Source organism: Rhincodon typus, chromosome 6, assembly GCF_021869965.1.
Source record: "Rhincodon typus isolate 14 chromosome 6, sRhiTyp1.1, whole genome shotgun sequence".
NCBI lineage: Eukaryota > Metazoa > Chordata > Chondrichthyes > Orectolobiformes > Rhincodontidae > Rhincodon > Rhincodon typus.
Genome location: NC_063337.1, coordinates 51,362,639 through 51,376,710, shown reverse-complemented (window position 1 = coordinate 51,376,710; position 14,072 = coordinate 51,362,639). Strand labels below are relative to the sequence as shown.

The following is a 14,072-nucleotide window of genomic DNA, read 5'->3' as shown; positions in this document are numbered from 1 at the left end:
TCAGGGGACAATGCTTGGTGTAGGAACCATAGGAATGGCCCTGCATGGGTAAAAGGCACAGTCAATGCGAGGTCAGGTCCAGTGATATATAAGTTTCAGGTAGTTGTGATGGTCCTGAGCAAGCATGTGGACCATATGAAAGCTGCAATCTCACAAACTGTGTGGGAGCAAACCGTGCTCAGCCCCTCGACAGCCTTTCAACCATTCCAGAACCTGTGGTTTCTCCCTCTCCATCAAGTGTTGAAAATACCTCTGAATCCGAGGCGGACATGGCAGATGTCACCTCCTTGATATCTTTGCTGCCTGAAGAAGAGAATGAATTTATTCCAAAACCTTCCGGGCACAAGAGGCAAGTTACTGTGTGTTACGCGCCACCTGTAACACAGAGAGAGTTGGAGGAACCTGACCTGGTGCTAAAATACCCCAGAAGGAGCTACAGAAAAGAACTGGCCTATGTCCTCAGACTTAGAGGGGAGGGATATGGTGATTATAACAAGGTTAGCCAGGTGGATCTCATTGAATACGAATTCCCTGATTGGTGCTGTTAATCCGGTCCAATCAGGGAGTTCTGGCTGACAGATATAAACAGGAGTCTCAGCAGCTCTGCTCACTCTGAGAGAGGTACATCAGTGTGTGGGAGTTGCTGAGTGTAAATAAAGGGTGACTGGACACTGGTGTCTGTGGAGTTATTTCACCAAGCTCTTAGATGTGGGTGCAAAATGCCACAGAAAACTATTCAAACATGAAGATTTTGATAAAGATTCAACATGTTTTCTTGGCAATGGTTCTGTTATAGCAGATCTATATTTCCCATGACAAATTAACAACTTTAAGTGTCATGTGTAAGTGATTCAAAAATATTCAAGATATAGGGTCATAACTTTGCAATATAAAACAAAGAAGTGCGAACACTGGAACTCTGTGGGATAAACAGAAATTTTCGGACAAACTCAGCAGGTGTGAAGAGGGACACCAGACTGGAAACTTCAATTCTGTTTTCTTTCCACAGACATTGAGTTTCTGCTGAGTTTCTCCAGCAATTTATGTTTTTGTGTCATAATTTCATAAATTGTTTCACAACTACAGGGCACATTGCAAAAATACTCAGATTGCTACTTTGAAATATCGATGCACCAAACCTTTGCTGCAATTTATAGATGTCAACTATGCGTATTAAAATCGTATGAAAAGAATTTTGAGCGTATTATCACGAAAAGGCAATAAAATCCAATTATCCATTGGGAGCTAACACAATGGTAGTTGTGCAAATATTATACCGGGGCAGTATTTCGACACTGAGTTTTTTGGATATGCTACAGTATCCATTTCTCAGTAATTTTAATTCTGCCGATATCCAAAACCGAACAAATAGCCAACTACAACGCTGCTCAGAATAACCTCCTCTGGAGTAAGAACACCGCGCATGTGTGTAGCGGTGCATTATAGGCGTTGTAGTTCACTGTCTGGTGAGGGTTTGGCAACGCCACATAAACAACGGGTAATAAAACCACAAGGTCCAGAAGTTACTGCGCTACCAGCTTCCACCACGGGTTTGTCATGAAGTTGGGTTGATACAAGGTGAGTGCGGTGCACTGTACACAATGCAGCCTTTGGTCCAGCAGCGTTTGCTTGCATTTCACATGTGCCTCATGTTTGGAGCGAATGGCTTTTCCAGAGGGAGGAAGTTAGGGGGAGGGGAGCTGTAATTGAAGGAAGCATTTTGAAACAATGCAGTTTCATATTGCGGGGCCACAATCTTTTGGATCAAGTGCGTTCATTTAGGATAGGATTTTTGAAAAAGAAAATCTGCTTTACATTTTATTTTCTCTCAGTACTAGAGTGGCGAGCAAAAAAAAATGCTTCTGCTCTATAGTGGGTTCTTAGGACAAACCATGGGGCCACGGCTGTTATGTTATTGCAGTGTTAAAGTTTGCAATATATTTAATATTTAACTGACAGACAATTTAGCTATTGGGAAGCAAAAACTACACAGTAAACTTCAGAAATTAGACTTATATTTGGTGTCAACATATTTGAGCCAGCTTTTCATTGTGGCATTTTATTGGTCGAAGAATTTGATAGGCTTGTGAAATCCAAATAAACTAGATAATTTATACCTCTAATGCAAAAATCCCTGTTTGTCATTTTTTTGTAAGAAAACTTAGAAAAATGAAGTGAAGAATGTTCCAGTGCTTCACACGTATGGTAACTGCTGCTGCGAGAATATTTCACTGAATTCTTGTTCTTGTTTTTTTTTATCATGATATGTGAGTGATGCTGCCCTAATTGCTCTTAAACAGGTAGTGAGTATTGCTGCCTTGTATTGCTAAACTCTACATGCTGTAGGTACGTGCACAGTGCTGTTAAGTTAGATGTCATATCAACCACTGACAGCAGATGATTGGGGTAGCTGGCTGCCCCAAGTCCTCTTCTCTACTATATATTATATCAAAATAAACAATTTAAACAAAATTAGTCTAACAGCACTCTAACAAAAATCAAAAAGGAAACTTATAAATTCAAATTAAAGTATATTGAATGATGATGAAGCAGCACAGTAATGCACTCCTCCAGTGACCATTGACTGTGGAAGGCCTAAAGTGTACTGATTGACACTGTATGCTCCCTGTCCAATAACATCTGGGCACAGACATAACCTAGTAGCTTGCTAAAATCATTAACAAAAGGTCTAGGAAGAGAGGCAGGCAGTCAGATAGGCAACCCCTTCCATGATCTTGGGTAGGAGCAGACCAGACTGTATGGTTTACAGGCAGACTGCCTTTTTCACAGAAAGCTGCACCTAATCACAATAGATTGCTACCTGGTTATATTGGCAAGTGTCTGCTGACATTAGACCACAGAGACTCTGCCAGGTTCATGAATGCAGCACAGGAGACATTAGGAAGAGAAGTAGAAGTGTTGCTGAACAAAGAGACCCTGGAGTGCAGGTTCATAGTTCCTTGAAAGTGGAGCTGCAGGTAGATAGAATAGCGAAGAAGGTGTTTGGTATGCTTTCTTTTATTGGTTAGTGCATTGAGCATAGGAGTAGGAAGGTCATTTTGTGGCTGTACAGGACATTGGTTAGGCCACTTTAGAATATTGCGTGTAGTTCTGGTCTCTCTGCTAAAGGAAGGATGTTGTGAAACCTGAAAGGGTTCAGAAAAAAAATTACAAGGATGATGCCAGGATTGGAGGTTTTGAGCTATAGAGAGAGGCTGAATGGGCTGGGGCTATTTTCCCTGGAGTGTCAGAGGCTGAGGGGTGACCTTAGAGAGGTTTATAAAATCATGAAGGGCATGGATAGGGTAAATAGACAAGCTCTTCTCCCTGGGGTGGGGGAGTTCAAATCTAGGGGGCATAGATTTAAGGTGAGAGGGGAAAAATTTAAAAGGGACCTAACGGGCAACTTTTTAATGCAGAGGGTGGTGTGTATATGGAATGAGCTGCCAGAAGAAATGGTGGAGGCTGGTACAATTACAACATTTAAAATGCACTTCGATGAATATATGAATAGGAAGGGTTTAGAGGGATATGGGCCAAATGCTGGCAAATGGTACTAGATTTATTTAGGATATCTGGTCGGCATGAATGAGTTGGACTAAAGGGTCTGTTTCTGTGCTGTATATCTCTATGACTTCAAATAGCAAAAAGGCATGTTGCCACAGGAAGAGGGCTGGGTGCGGGCAACTTAAATAGTAACAACACATAACTAGGGAGATCTAATGGAGTCAGGGTGATTTTCAATGACTTCCTGCATGGCTACAGTCAGTGAATATGTACAGGACATTGGTGAGGCCTCTTTTGGTCATGCTGTTATAGGAAGAATATTATTAAACTGGAGAGGATTCAGAAAAGATTTACCAGGATGTTGCTGGGAATGGAGTTATAAGGAGAGGCAGGAACTTTCTTCACTGGAGTGTAAGAGGTTGAGGGGGTAACCTTATAAAGGCTTATAAAATCATGAGGGGCATGGATAAGGTAAATAGCAATGGTCTTTTCCGTAAGGTGGGGGAGTTCAAAACTAGGGGGCATATTTTTAAGGTGAGAGGAGAAAGATTTTAAAAAGGATATGAGGGTTAGCTCTTTTATACAGAGAGTGGTTAGTGTGTGGAATGAACTGCCAGAGGAATTGGTGGATGCAGGTACAGTTACACTATTTAAAAAACATTTGGATAAGTACATAATAGGACAAGTTTGGACTGATATGGGCCAAACGTAGGCAGGTGGGACTAGTTTAGTTTGGTAACATAGTCGGCATGGACTAGTTGGACTGAAAGGTCTGATTCCATGCTGAATGACTCTTTGACTCTACATCGAGCCCTCAAAGATCAGGAGTGTGGGACAAAAGTGCAGAAAATATATAGTAAAATCCCCTTTAAGGAAGAACCATAGCCTACAGCCGTGCATTTAAACATGGCTAATGGATTCCTTGAGGCCGTAAAAATTGAAGGCAGCCTGGAAGTCTAGTACCAACCTTATCTAAGGTTAAATATGGTTTGCGATGTGCAAGACATCCGTAATGGATAGCAGTTGTACACCACTAGAGGTCTCTGTCAATGCTGGATGGTGTGAGGCATGTCACAGTGTGCCCAGACGGCAAAAAGGAAGGAAGTGAAGGACGTGCAGTGGAAACCCATACAAGAAACCCTGACACGAAGGACAAGTCGGCAATGTCGTCCAGACTGCTCAAATTGTGGGGCACATGTCTCCAAGAGGAACCCAGTGCCAATGTGAAATTCTGTCTGAACAGGGATCAGCACAAATGGAAATCACTCACAGGTTTGAGCAACCTAGGCACATCTGGGCCAAGCATCATCATTGACTAGAAACTGAAGTTGACCAGGCATGTAAATACCGTCTCTACAAGAGCAAGTCAGAAGCCAGGCATTCTGCAGCATGTAATACACTTCCTACCTCCCCCACCCATCCACCACCACCATCATCATGCCTGTCCACAAAGCACTTCAGGAACGTGATGGAATACTTGCCACTTGTCTGAATGAGTGCAGCTCTAATGATTGGCACCATGTTCGATATTCATTCCCTCACAATCACGCAGTGGCAGCAGTGTATGTCATCAAAAAAATGTTCTGCGGTAAATGACCAAGGTTTGGCCGATCACACCTTCCAAACTCATGATCTCTATCACCTGGAAGGACAAGGGCTTAAGATATATGTGGCAAAACCACTACCTACAAGGTCCCTTCCAAGCCACACACCATTCCTGACTTGGAAGTATATCACTGTCCCTTCACTGTTGCTGAGTCAAAATCCTGGAATTTGCTCCTTAGCAGCAGTGTGGGTGTCCCTATCACTAAAGGAAGCTGTGGTTCAAGAAGGCATCTTCTCCAGGGTAATTAACGATGGGCAATTAATGCTGGCCCAGCAATGGCATGCATGTCCCTTGAAATAACGAATTATTCATAAAACAAAAACCAGTAACCTGGCCCAACAATTCTGTGTTCATGTTTGTGTTCTAAAGGAGCCTCCTCTCTCATCGCAGCATCCTCCTATCAATCCAATCAATCCAATCTTCCTTTATAACCACATTTAGAATTCCAATACAGAAGTTCATTGAAGAGATTTTACTCTTCAGATTCACATGAAAAAAATCCCCAGCACTGTACTAATATCTTGATATTTATCTCATATTGAGGTTCTGATGTTATTTGAAAAGTACGAAGCAAATGTTATTCCAGAATGAAGAAATAAGGTGTTTTTAAAAAAGATTGTGAAATTCCATGAATGTACCCTGAATTATGGGAAAGGGACAAAGAAATTGAAACAAACAAGACAATGCAGAAATATATTTTTCTTTTTTTTTTTTTCCCCCCCCCCCCCCCCCCCCCCCACATTTTCATGAAAGCATTGAATAGAAATCTGCTCCTAGGCCTTTTCTTAATAATTTTAGCAAGCTGCTAGGTTAGATGCCAAAAAGCTGCTTCTAAAGCTGCTGTTGCTAGTGTAAGCCTGGTTATGGGTTAATATTTCCAGTTTCTGTGCCTTAATCAGCTTCTGGCTGATCGGAAAACTGACTTCAATATGACAGAATCAAACAATATGTTGTGGTAACTCTCCAAATTACCAGAGCAGCACCAGTTGCCTGCAGTTACTTGAAATATCTGGTTTCCTCGGAAGCAAACTATTACAATGTAAACAAAAATACGGTCAGATTGCCAGTATGCTAGTCATATTTTAAAAATGGCGGTATAAACTGTACTTTTCTCAAATTCATCCCCTTCCAGATATCCTTTAAGATGAATTGCTCCTTAAAGTAAAGTCATCTTCATTGGATGTGAGCTCACTATTTCTTGAGTATTTATTCTTCCATTCTGATGAAGACTTGCACAAACCTAACGAGAAGGTTATTTTGTGGGTGTGGCATTTTCAAGGTGCTGCCCTGTTTTACAACGATTGGGATACTATGATATACAAATCTGTGTTTTTGATTTTTGAAGTTATGATACTGCACAATTAGCCATTGGGTTAGGCATGAAATCGAGGCTCCAGACCAGCAGCCAGGAATCAAAATGATTAATTCTTATTCTGTCCGTCGATACAAACTAACTGAGTTTGTGCTATTCTCCTCCGGATTTCACACAATGATCTAATGGAGAATTTCACAAAATCCATGATACAACAGAAGGAAATTATTTCCTGTTGAAAATACTTAATGTGACTGTTGAGTTGGTAGATGATCTTGTTAAGCAGTTAGTGTTTTCCTAACCTCATACACTATGCTTCCTCTCTAAAACTGTATTGAGTCAGTATTGTTGGCAACATCTATGGAGGTGTCTGGGGAGCAGGCGAATTGCCCATCAAAAGCTACAAAAGTATAACTTCCAAGTAGGCCAATATGCCAGGATTTCCACATCTGTTATGTATATCTTGGGTCATAATCTGGTCTCTAACAATTCAGTGACCAGAAGATTTGAGCTATGATTTCATGATATTTTCTTTAAAGGCATGTAGCATTGGGTGGATTTATATACTGTAACACTTTATCAATCCTCAAGACATTACAAAATGCTTCATAACTATTTAATTGCTTTGTCTCTGCTAAGTAGGCAAACACAATAGCTAATTTGCACACATGGCTCCACAATAATCAACAACCAAATGCAATTAATCCAACATTTTTGGTATTGGCTGAAGGGCAGTGGGTTAGACATTGATCAGGACTACTCTAAATTTCATAACAAACAGTTCCATAATACCTTTAGACTAATGCAAGTTATCAGGATTGTCAATATTCAATTATTTGTGTGAGAAAAATGACATACAGATAAAAAGTGGCATAAAACCTGCATTTCCAATTGGCAGTGCATCAACAAACACTGTTATTCTTTCACTGTACAGCATAAAATAAGTAAAATTCCATGTTTTCAAAATGTATTCCATAGAGCAAGCACACTATTTACAAACTCATTAAAAGTAAATAAAGTAAGAGGATTTCTGGGGCTTCTATTGTATCCATTTTCAGTTCGACTATTAGTGTATGTAAGATTAGAAGAAGTCTTCACTTACTAACCATATTTCAAATCAAGTATTATAACACCCCTCAAACAAAGCCGGTCCCATTTCTTTCCTGGTGCATTGGAAAACTAATATAATTACAAAAGTGTTACATAAAATGCTTGATCAGGAAAAAAGGAGGCTATGGCTAAGAAGTTGCAACATGCTAACATCAAAGGGGTGATTGTGAAGGGATACCAGAAGCATTTCTGTTTAATAGAATGTTTTTGATCTTTGCATTAAACACTGCTTTGCTTTCATAAAATTTCTTTTTCTGTTTTTGTCTTTTTCCTATAAAATAGATTGTAACGAATTAAGATACTGCACAGTGGCAAATCAGTATGTCTGACCCTATAACATTAAATGTAGGAGGAAAGCTATACACCAGTTCTCTGGCAACATTAACACGTTATCCAGACTCGATGTTGGGTATCATGTTCAGCGGGAAAATGCCCTCAACTAGTGATCAGCATGGTAACTTCTTCATTGACAGAGATGGGAAAATATTTCGATACATTCTAAATTTTCTGCGCACATCAAATCTCGACCTCCCAGATGATTTTCAAGAAGTGGGGCTCTTGAAAAGAGAAGCTGATTTTTACCAGATCCAGCCTTTGATACATGCTTTGCAGGAGAGAGAATCTGAAAATGCCAAAGCAGAAAGGAATGCAATGCTGAACATTACTCTTGATCAGAGATTGCAGACTGTTTACTTTACAGTTAAACCAGCCCCACAGATGTACAATCTAACCTCGTGTAGCACAGAGGTCTTTGATGCAAATATATTTTGCACGTCAGCTGAATTTTTGAAACATTTGAGCTCAAAGTTTTGTTACTTTGTGAATGGTAAACTTTTACCAAGTGGCTATGAGAAAAAGGATCCATATCATTTGACACTACAATGGGTTGGACATGTGGCTGTGCTGCCTGAAGATGAATATACAAGACAAAATTTAAAAAGATTATGGATTGTACCTACAAATGAGCAAGTTAACAATTTTCAGATATTTGTAGAGGAAGTGTTAAAAACAGCAATGAGTGATGGATTCCATGTGGATTCATTACAGCCTGATTCCTCAGATTTTATGAATTATAAGGTGCTACGTTTAGTCCGGTATAAGTAAAACATGTCGTATAAACTGTTAATTATTACATGTTTCTTACTGTGTAACAGTAAAAGCCTTAAGCTTCCCTCTCATCCCCTAAACTGTATGGCACTTTAGGTTCAGGATTGCTGCATTTATCTATGCTGTGTTTATTGCTTTAAACAATGAAAGTCTAACAATGCAAAATGTGTGCCAGTAGTTTATTTAATCATAACACTGGCAGACTCTGCCACTAGTTCAAACAATTTAGTTGCACCCTGACTTTTGGAGTTATTTTATGACTGTGTAGATAGTGTTTTGCACTGGATTTTTAATGTTCACATTTTTGAGAAGAAATATACAGTTTGGAATATTCTAATATTGCCCTGATTTAATGTTCCGTTTTTGGAAAATTATCTTTGATAATTCAATATCAAATATTTTGTTGGACATTGAGGCATACTGTACATAACAGTTAACGTACACAAACCAAACCTTAAAGGATTTATTTAATGGCATAATTGTTTGGTATCAAGCCTTCTTACAGAATCATAAAATTTTACGGTACAGAAGGAGGCCATTCGGTCCATTGTGGCTGTATTGGCTCCCGAAAAAGCTACCCAGCTAGTCCCATTCTCCAGTCCTCTAAATTCATAGTTCCAAATTTATATCATGCTCTCTTTTGAAGCATTCAAAATGCTTTTGAATAATTTTATTGGGGATGCAGTTGATTTAGGGCACAATGTCTGAATTTACAGCATGTTTAAAAATAACAAAACTCTGGATTAAAGCTGGAAATTTCTCATAGTACCTGTCATTCATTTCTGTAGGTTTGTCTCGGTGATTAGGTATTGTGCTGTTTCATTCTGTATTTCAAGAAATTTAACCACTGGCATTTAATTTTAAAACAAATGGTCCCAAATATTTTATTCTGCCTTTCAGCTCTGTATTATACTTATCCTGAAGATTTACTTAGATATGATTTAAAAACAAGTAATTTTCGTGATTTGTAGTGAGTTAATTAATATACTTCGAAATAACATTATTAGCATAAATCAATACATTAACTATGGGTGGGAACAAAGGAAACAGGACAACTTAGCAGAATTTCCATTATGTGAACAATGGCTCTTGCCACGTTGCATTTATTCAGATAATTTGCAAATATGAAACATTTAAACAAAAAGTGTGCAGGATTTGATTTTCCAGATTATTTAGAATTTTTTTCTTAATAATATAACTTGGTAGTACACAAAATTAGTATTTCTGTAAAAAAAAAAGCAAATTTCATAAAAACTCTTCACCTGGCGTTAATCAGGACGTTTTGCAAGATTATAATTTCAAGGGGAAATGAAGATTTCTGTTACATGAGAAGAAAGTGCAGATTGGTTGGTAAATTGTTGGTAACAGTGTTGCCATGGAGAATATACCCATTAAACTTGCTATCAGTTAATACCTAGGCTTTGTTAAATTTTATTTTCCTGAAAAACCAACAAAATACGTGATAGGCATTTACTTGTTTAAGTGAAACAGGTGCAATGTACATAAAAGGTGCCTGGCCTGCTGTGTTCCTCCAGCTCCACACTGTGTTAGCAATGTTCATAAATATTCTTTCTGCCTACAAAGAACAGGGCCCTGGCCCTGTGCATTAATGTATGTAGCTTCTAATACATGCAAGTATGCCTCACTGAGAGTCTGACTGACAATTCTAAATTGGTTGTCAGGGTAATTCCTTGTATACTCAGGATCATTCAGTAAATGTTGTCCAATTGCAGATCTAATATTAAGCACTATGTGAGTTTTGCGATCGTAAGCCAGTTGGCTTTGATCGCTACCTCGCTTGCTGACGACAGTGAGAGACATGCTATTTGATACAACCTTGTAGTCTTTGGGATGTACAACCTACATATCTTAACTGACATCACAGTGGTGCTGAAATTCACATACCACATCACTGATTTATATGATGGGCAGAATGTCTTTTTGGCTTGATGGCAGCATCATCCCGTTAGTGGTGAATACCATTAGCTGCTACTATATAGAGTGAAACAGCAAGTTTCACCTATTGGTCAACCATTTGAGATACCACACCCTTGTAGGAAAATCTGAGGTAGACTGGGCACTTCTCAGGACCAACAGTGACTGCCTTAGGGCCTTCGACAAGTACAATACACAAAACATGATCTGATCAGGTTAACAATTTTCTTGCAGGATAGCTTTGCACCCAATTTCTGCATCAAGCTTGCACAATGAATAAATGGTTTTGGCCCTATTTAAGAAGTTTAGATAAAGTCAATCATTTAGCACTCAGAACTGTAGGAATCCTAATGCATATACTAATTAGTGAACATAGGTTTGTGGTAGACAATAATTGAGAACAAATCCTGACTGATTGCGCAACTAGGACATTTCATGTGAATTTGTGCACAAGGTGGAGCTCATTAAGGAAGTTCTTCCATGTGGTTGTGGATTCAAATATAGCAAATGTATCACTGCTATCGACACTATGTGAGGCATATAAGGTTAGGTATCATTCCATTAAAAAGATGTTTCTCATGAAACCCAACATAAGGTATTTGCAAGTGCTGGGCCTACTGGGGCTCCCATGGCAACACCATCTTTTTGGGCACACAGTATCAATGAAACTGACATGGCATGATTGCTCAGTGGTTAGCACTCCTGCCTCACAGTGCCAGGGACCTGGGTTCAATTCTAGCCTTGGGTGACTGTCTGTGTGGAGTTTGCATGTTCTCCCCGTGTCCGCATGAGTTTCTGATGGGTACTCCGGTTCACTTCAACAGTCCAAAGATGTGCAGGTTAGATGGATTGGCTGTGCTAAATGTAGGGTTATAGGGATAGGGTAGGGGCTGGGTTTGGGTAAGACACATCGACCCTCTGCACAGACTCTTTCTGCACTGTAGGGATTCAATTGCACAAGTTGTGTTGTTCATAAGTTCAACAAATATTAATTCACTTAAAGTGTCTTATCTAGATCACCATGATATCGTGCTGCAGTGCAGATGTCAATGGCTTCTTTGAGTGGTACATTGGTGAGTAGGCTAGCTAAGCCAAATAAGCACATGAACACTGCATTCCTATCCATATACAAGTCCTGTATGGTCACAGAGTCATAGTTATACAGCACAGATATAGACCTTGCAGTCTAATTTGTCGCACCGACCAGATATCCTAAACTGATCTAGTCCCATTTATCAGTATTTGGCCTTATCGCTCTAAATCCTTCCTATTCATGTACCCATCTAGATGCTTTTTAAATGTTGTAGTTGTACCAGCCTCCTCCACCTCCTCTGGCAGCTCATTCCATACATGCATCACCTCTGCATGAAAAGGTTATCTCTTGTGTCCCTTTTAAATCTATCTTCTCTCACCTTAAACCTATGCCCTCTTGTTTTGGACTCCCCTACCCTGGGAAAGGACCATGCCCCTCATAATTTTATAACCCTCTGTAAGGTCACCACTCTGCCCTGACTCTCCAGGAGAAAAAACTCCCTATAGCTCAAATCCTCCAACCGTAACAACATCCTTAAATCTTTTCTGTACGCTTCCAAGTTTAACAACATCTTTTCTGTAAGCCTTCACTTTTACAGAGATCTTGCTCAAAACTGGTTGTATCAGTTTACCCAACTATTTGACCGGTTCATGTTGTACAGAACCTTATCACAAATGTCACCTGGCAGCTCATTGTTCTTGCACAAGTCCAGTAAGCACTTTCTTTGCTTGCTTTTAAATTAGGCTGTCCAGTCATTCTGAGCGACAGGTCCAACAGTGATAAATTTGGACCTATCATTAAGAATGGTGTTGATTTTGTCGATGTTGTCATGCTCATTAAGGATGACTATGCCAGTCTCTTCGTCAGGTTCACTAGTATGCATGCCTATGTTGGCCTTGAGCCTTGCAATGCTGCCAGAAACACTCAATGCATGTGAAGTTTGGACAAGTAATTTGAAACCCGCTCACCTTCAAGGATTCACTGTCTTGTTAGTAAAATAACTTGTATCAGAGGAGCTGTTGTGAAAAAGATTTATCTACTTTGAAAAAAATAGTCATGCAAGCTGTTATTGGTGTCCAGGAGTTTTGTGGGAGATAAGTAACATTCAGAATAAAGACAATTGCATAACGTAATTCTGATCATAAATGTTTTCATTATTACAGGGACACATGTATATACTCCTTATTTGCTCACAAAATACCTAACAATTTAGGCTATGAAAAGAAAATGGACAAAAATAGGAAGTAAGATGATAAAGTTCCTCGGTAATTTTAAAACAATTTAAATAAGATTCTGATTGGGCAACTGGCTAGAATAGGATTTGAAAACAAAATGAAAGGGCCAAAGTAGAAGGAAGACATATTGACAATTATAAGATTGGTAGTCATCGATGTATGACCACTGGAATTTTTTGTGACATCTTGACATTTGAGAAAAAAACCCTTTTACACAAATTTTATTTCTCAACAGGAGTTGAAACTAGCCTTGCCTAGACAAATAACAAATGGAAGTATCTTGGGTCGATTACTCAAAGCAGCAGTTTAACACATTGTGTCCACCTCACAAGACTAGAACCTATCATCAATCTTAAAGTTCTAACTGCAATTATTCATAATGATCTCCTCTTAGATTAAAGAAGGCACATGTTTGTCCATGAATATAACTCCATTTGAAAGGAGTATTCTGTCTTGGTAAGAATATTTCAGGGCCTTGACATCACATGGGCTACCACTAAATCCAGATTTCTTATCTAATTTTGCAGCATACTTTCAAATAAATGTCCATGCAAAGGCTATTTCATTCCTGAAAATTTGCCTAGGCTGTATTACTGTTGTTATCTATTATTTGGACAAAGTTTAGATTTGTTGCTTTTGGAAACATGGACAAGTACATTTTCAGTTCATCAAAGATAGTTATGTCCCCAGAATTATGGTCTTGAGACTAAAATTTGGATGAACTTGAGATGTTAATGACTGTGGGATGGAAAGTTCACGAAGCTTGGATTTGAATTCATAAAGTGGGAACCTCCCTAGATGAAATCTAGTTTAATGTACGTTTGTAATGAGATTGCTGACACCACGAAAGTACTTAGTATGCATGTGCAAACTGTCCTTGTGCAGTATTCCTGCCAATACTGCAAGTGATGTAATTCCATTCTGTTTGCTCAAATTTATTGTGCACATTTGGACACTGCCTTTTTTTAAATTGGTGGATCGTTTCACAAAGTCTGCATGTGCAGAATTTTCTGTCTGCGCAATTGTGAACCTTTTGGGGATGTCATGAGACATTATCGTTTGTAATGCTGTATTGAACAGATTTGTATTTGACATACATACACCAGCACATTCTACATGAGAACTGATTTAGATGCATTTTTAAAATATTTGATTTAATTTGTCATCCTAAGATTTATATGCACTATTTGACAGCAGATCCATATACAGAAAGTAAATTAGGAAGGC

The 14,072-nt window shown here is 39.0% G+C and overlaps 1 protein-coding gene across 1 annotated transcript; it reads left to right on the top strand.

Moving 5' to 3' along the window:
- The first annotated feature begins 1,462 nt into the window (after positions 1–1,462).
- Positions 1,463–14,062, top strand: LOC109928877 (BTB/POZ domain-containing protein KCTD21-like). The gene is made up of 2 exons (XM_020528808.2): positions 1,463–1,578; positions 7,818–14,062. The coding sequence occupies exon 2, from the start codon at positions 7,857–7,859 to the stop codon at positions 8,637–8,639; it is 783 nt and encodes a 260-aa protein (XP_020384397.1). The 5' UTR covers positions 1,463–1,578; positions 7,818–7,856; the 3' UTR covers positions 8,640–14,062.
- Positions 14,063–14,072: the final 10 nt, after the last annotated feature.

Excerpts from the sequence above, each read along its gene's own strand:
- LOC109928877 (XM_020528808.2), top strand. The coding sequence starts at position 7,857 with ATGTCTGACCCTATAACATTAAATGTAGGAGGAAAGCTATACACCAGT.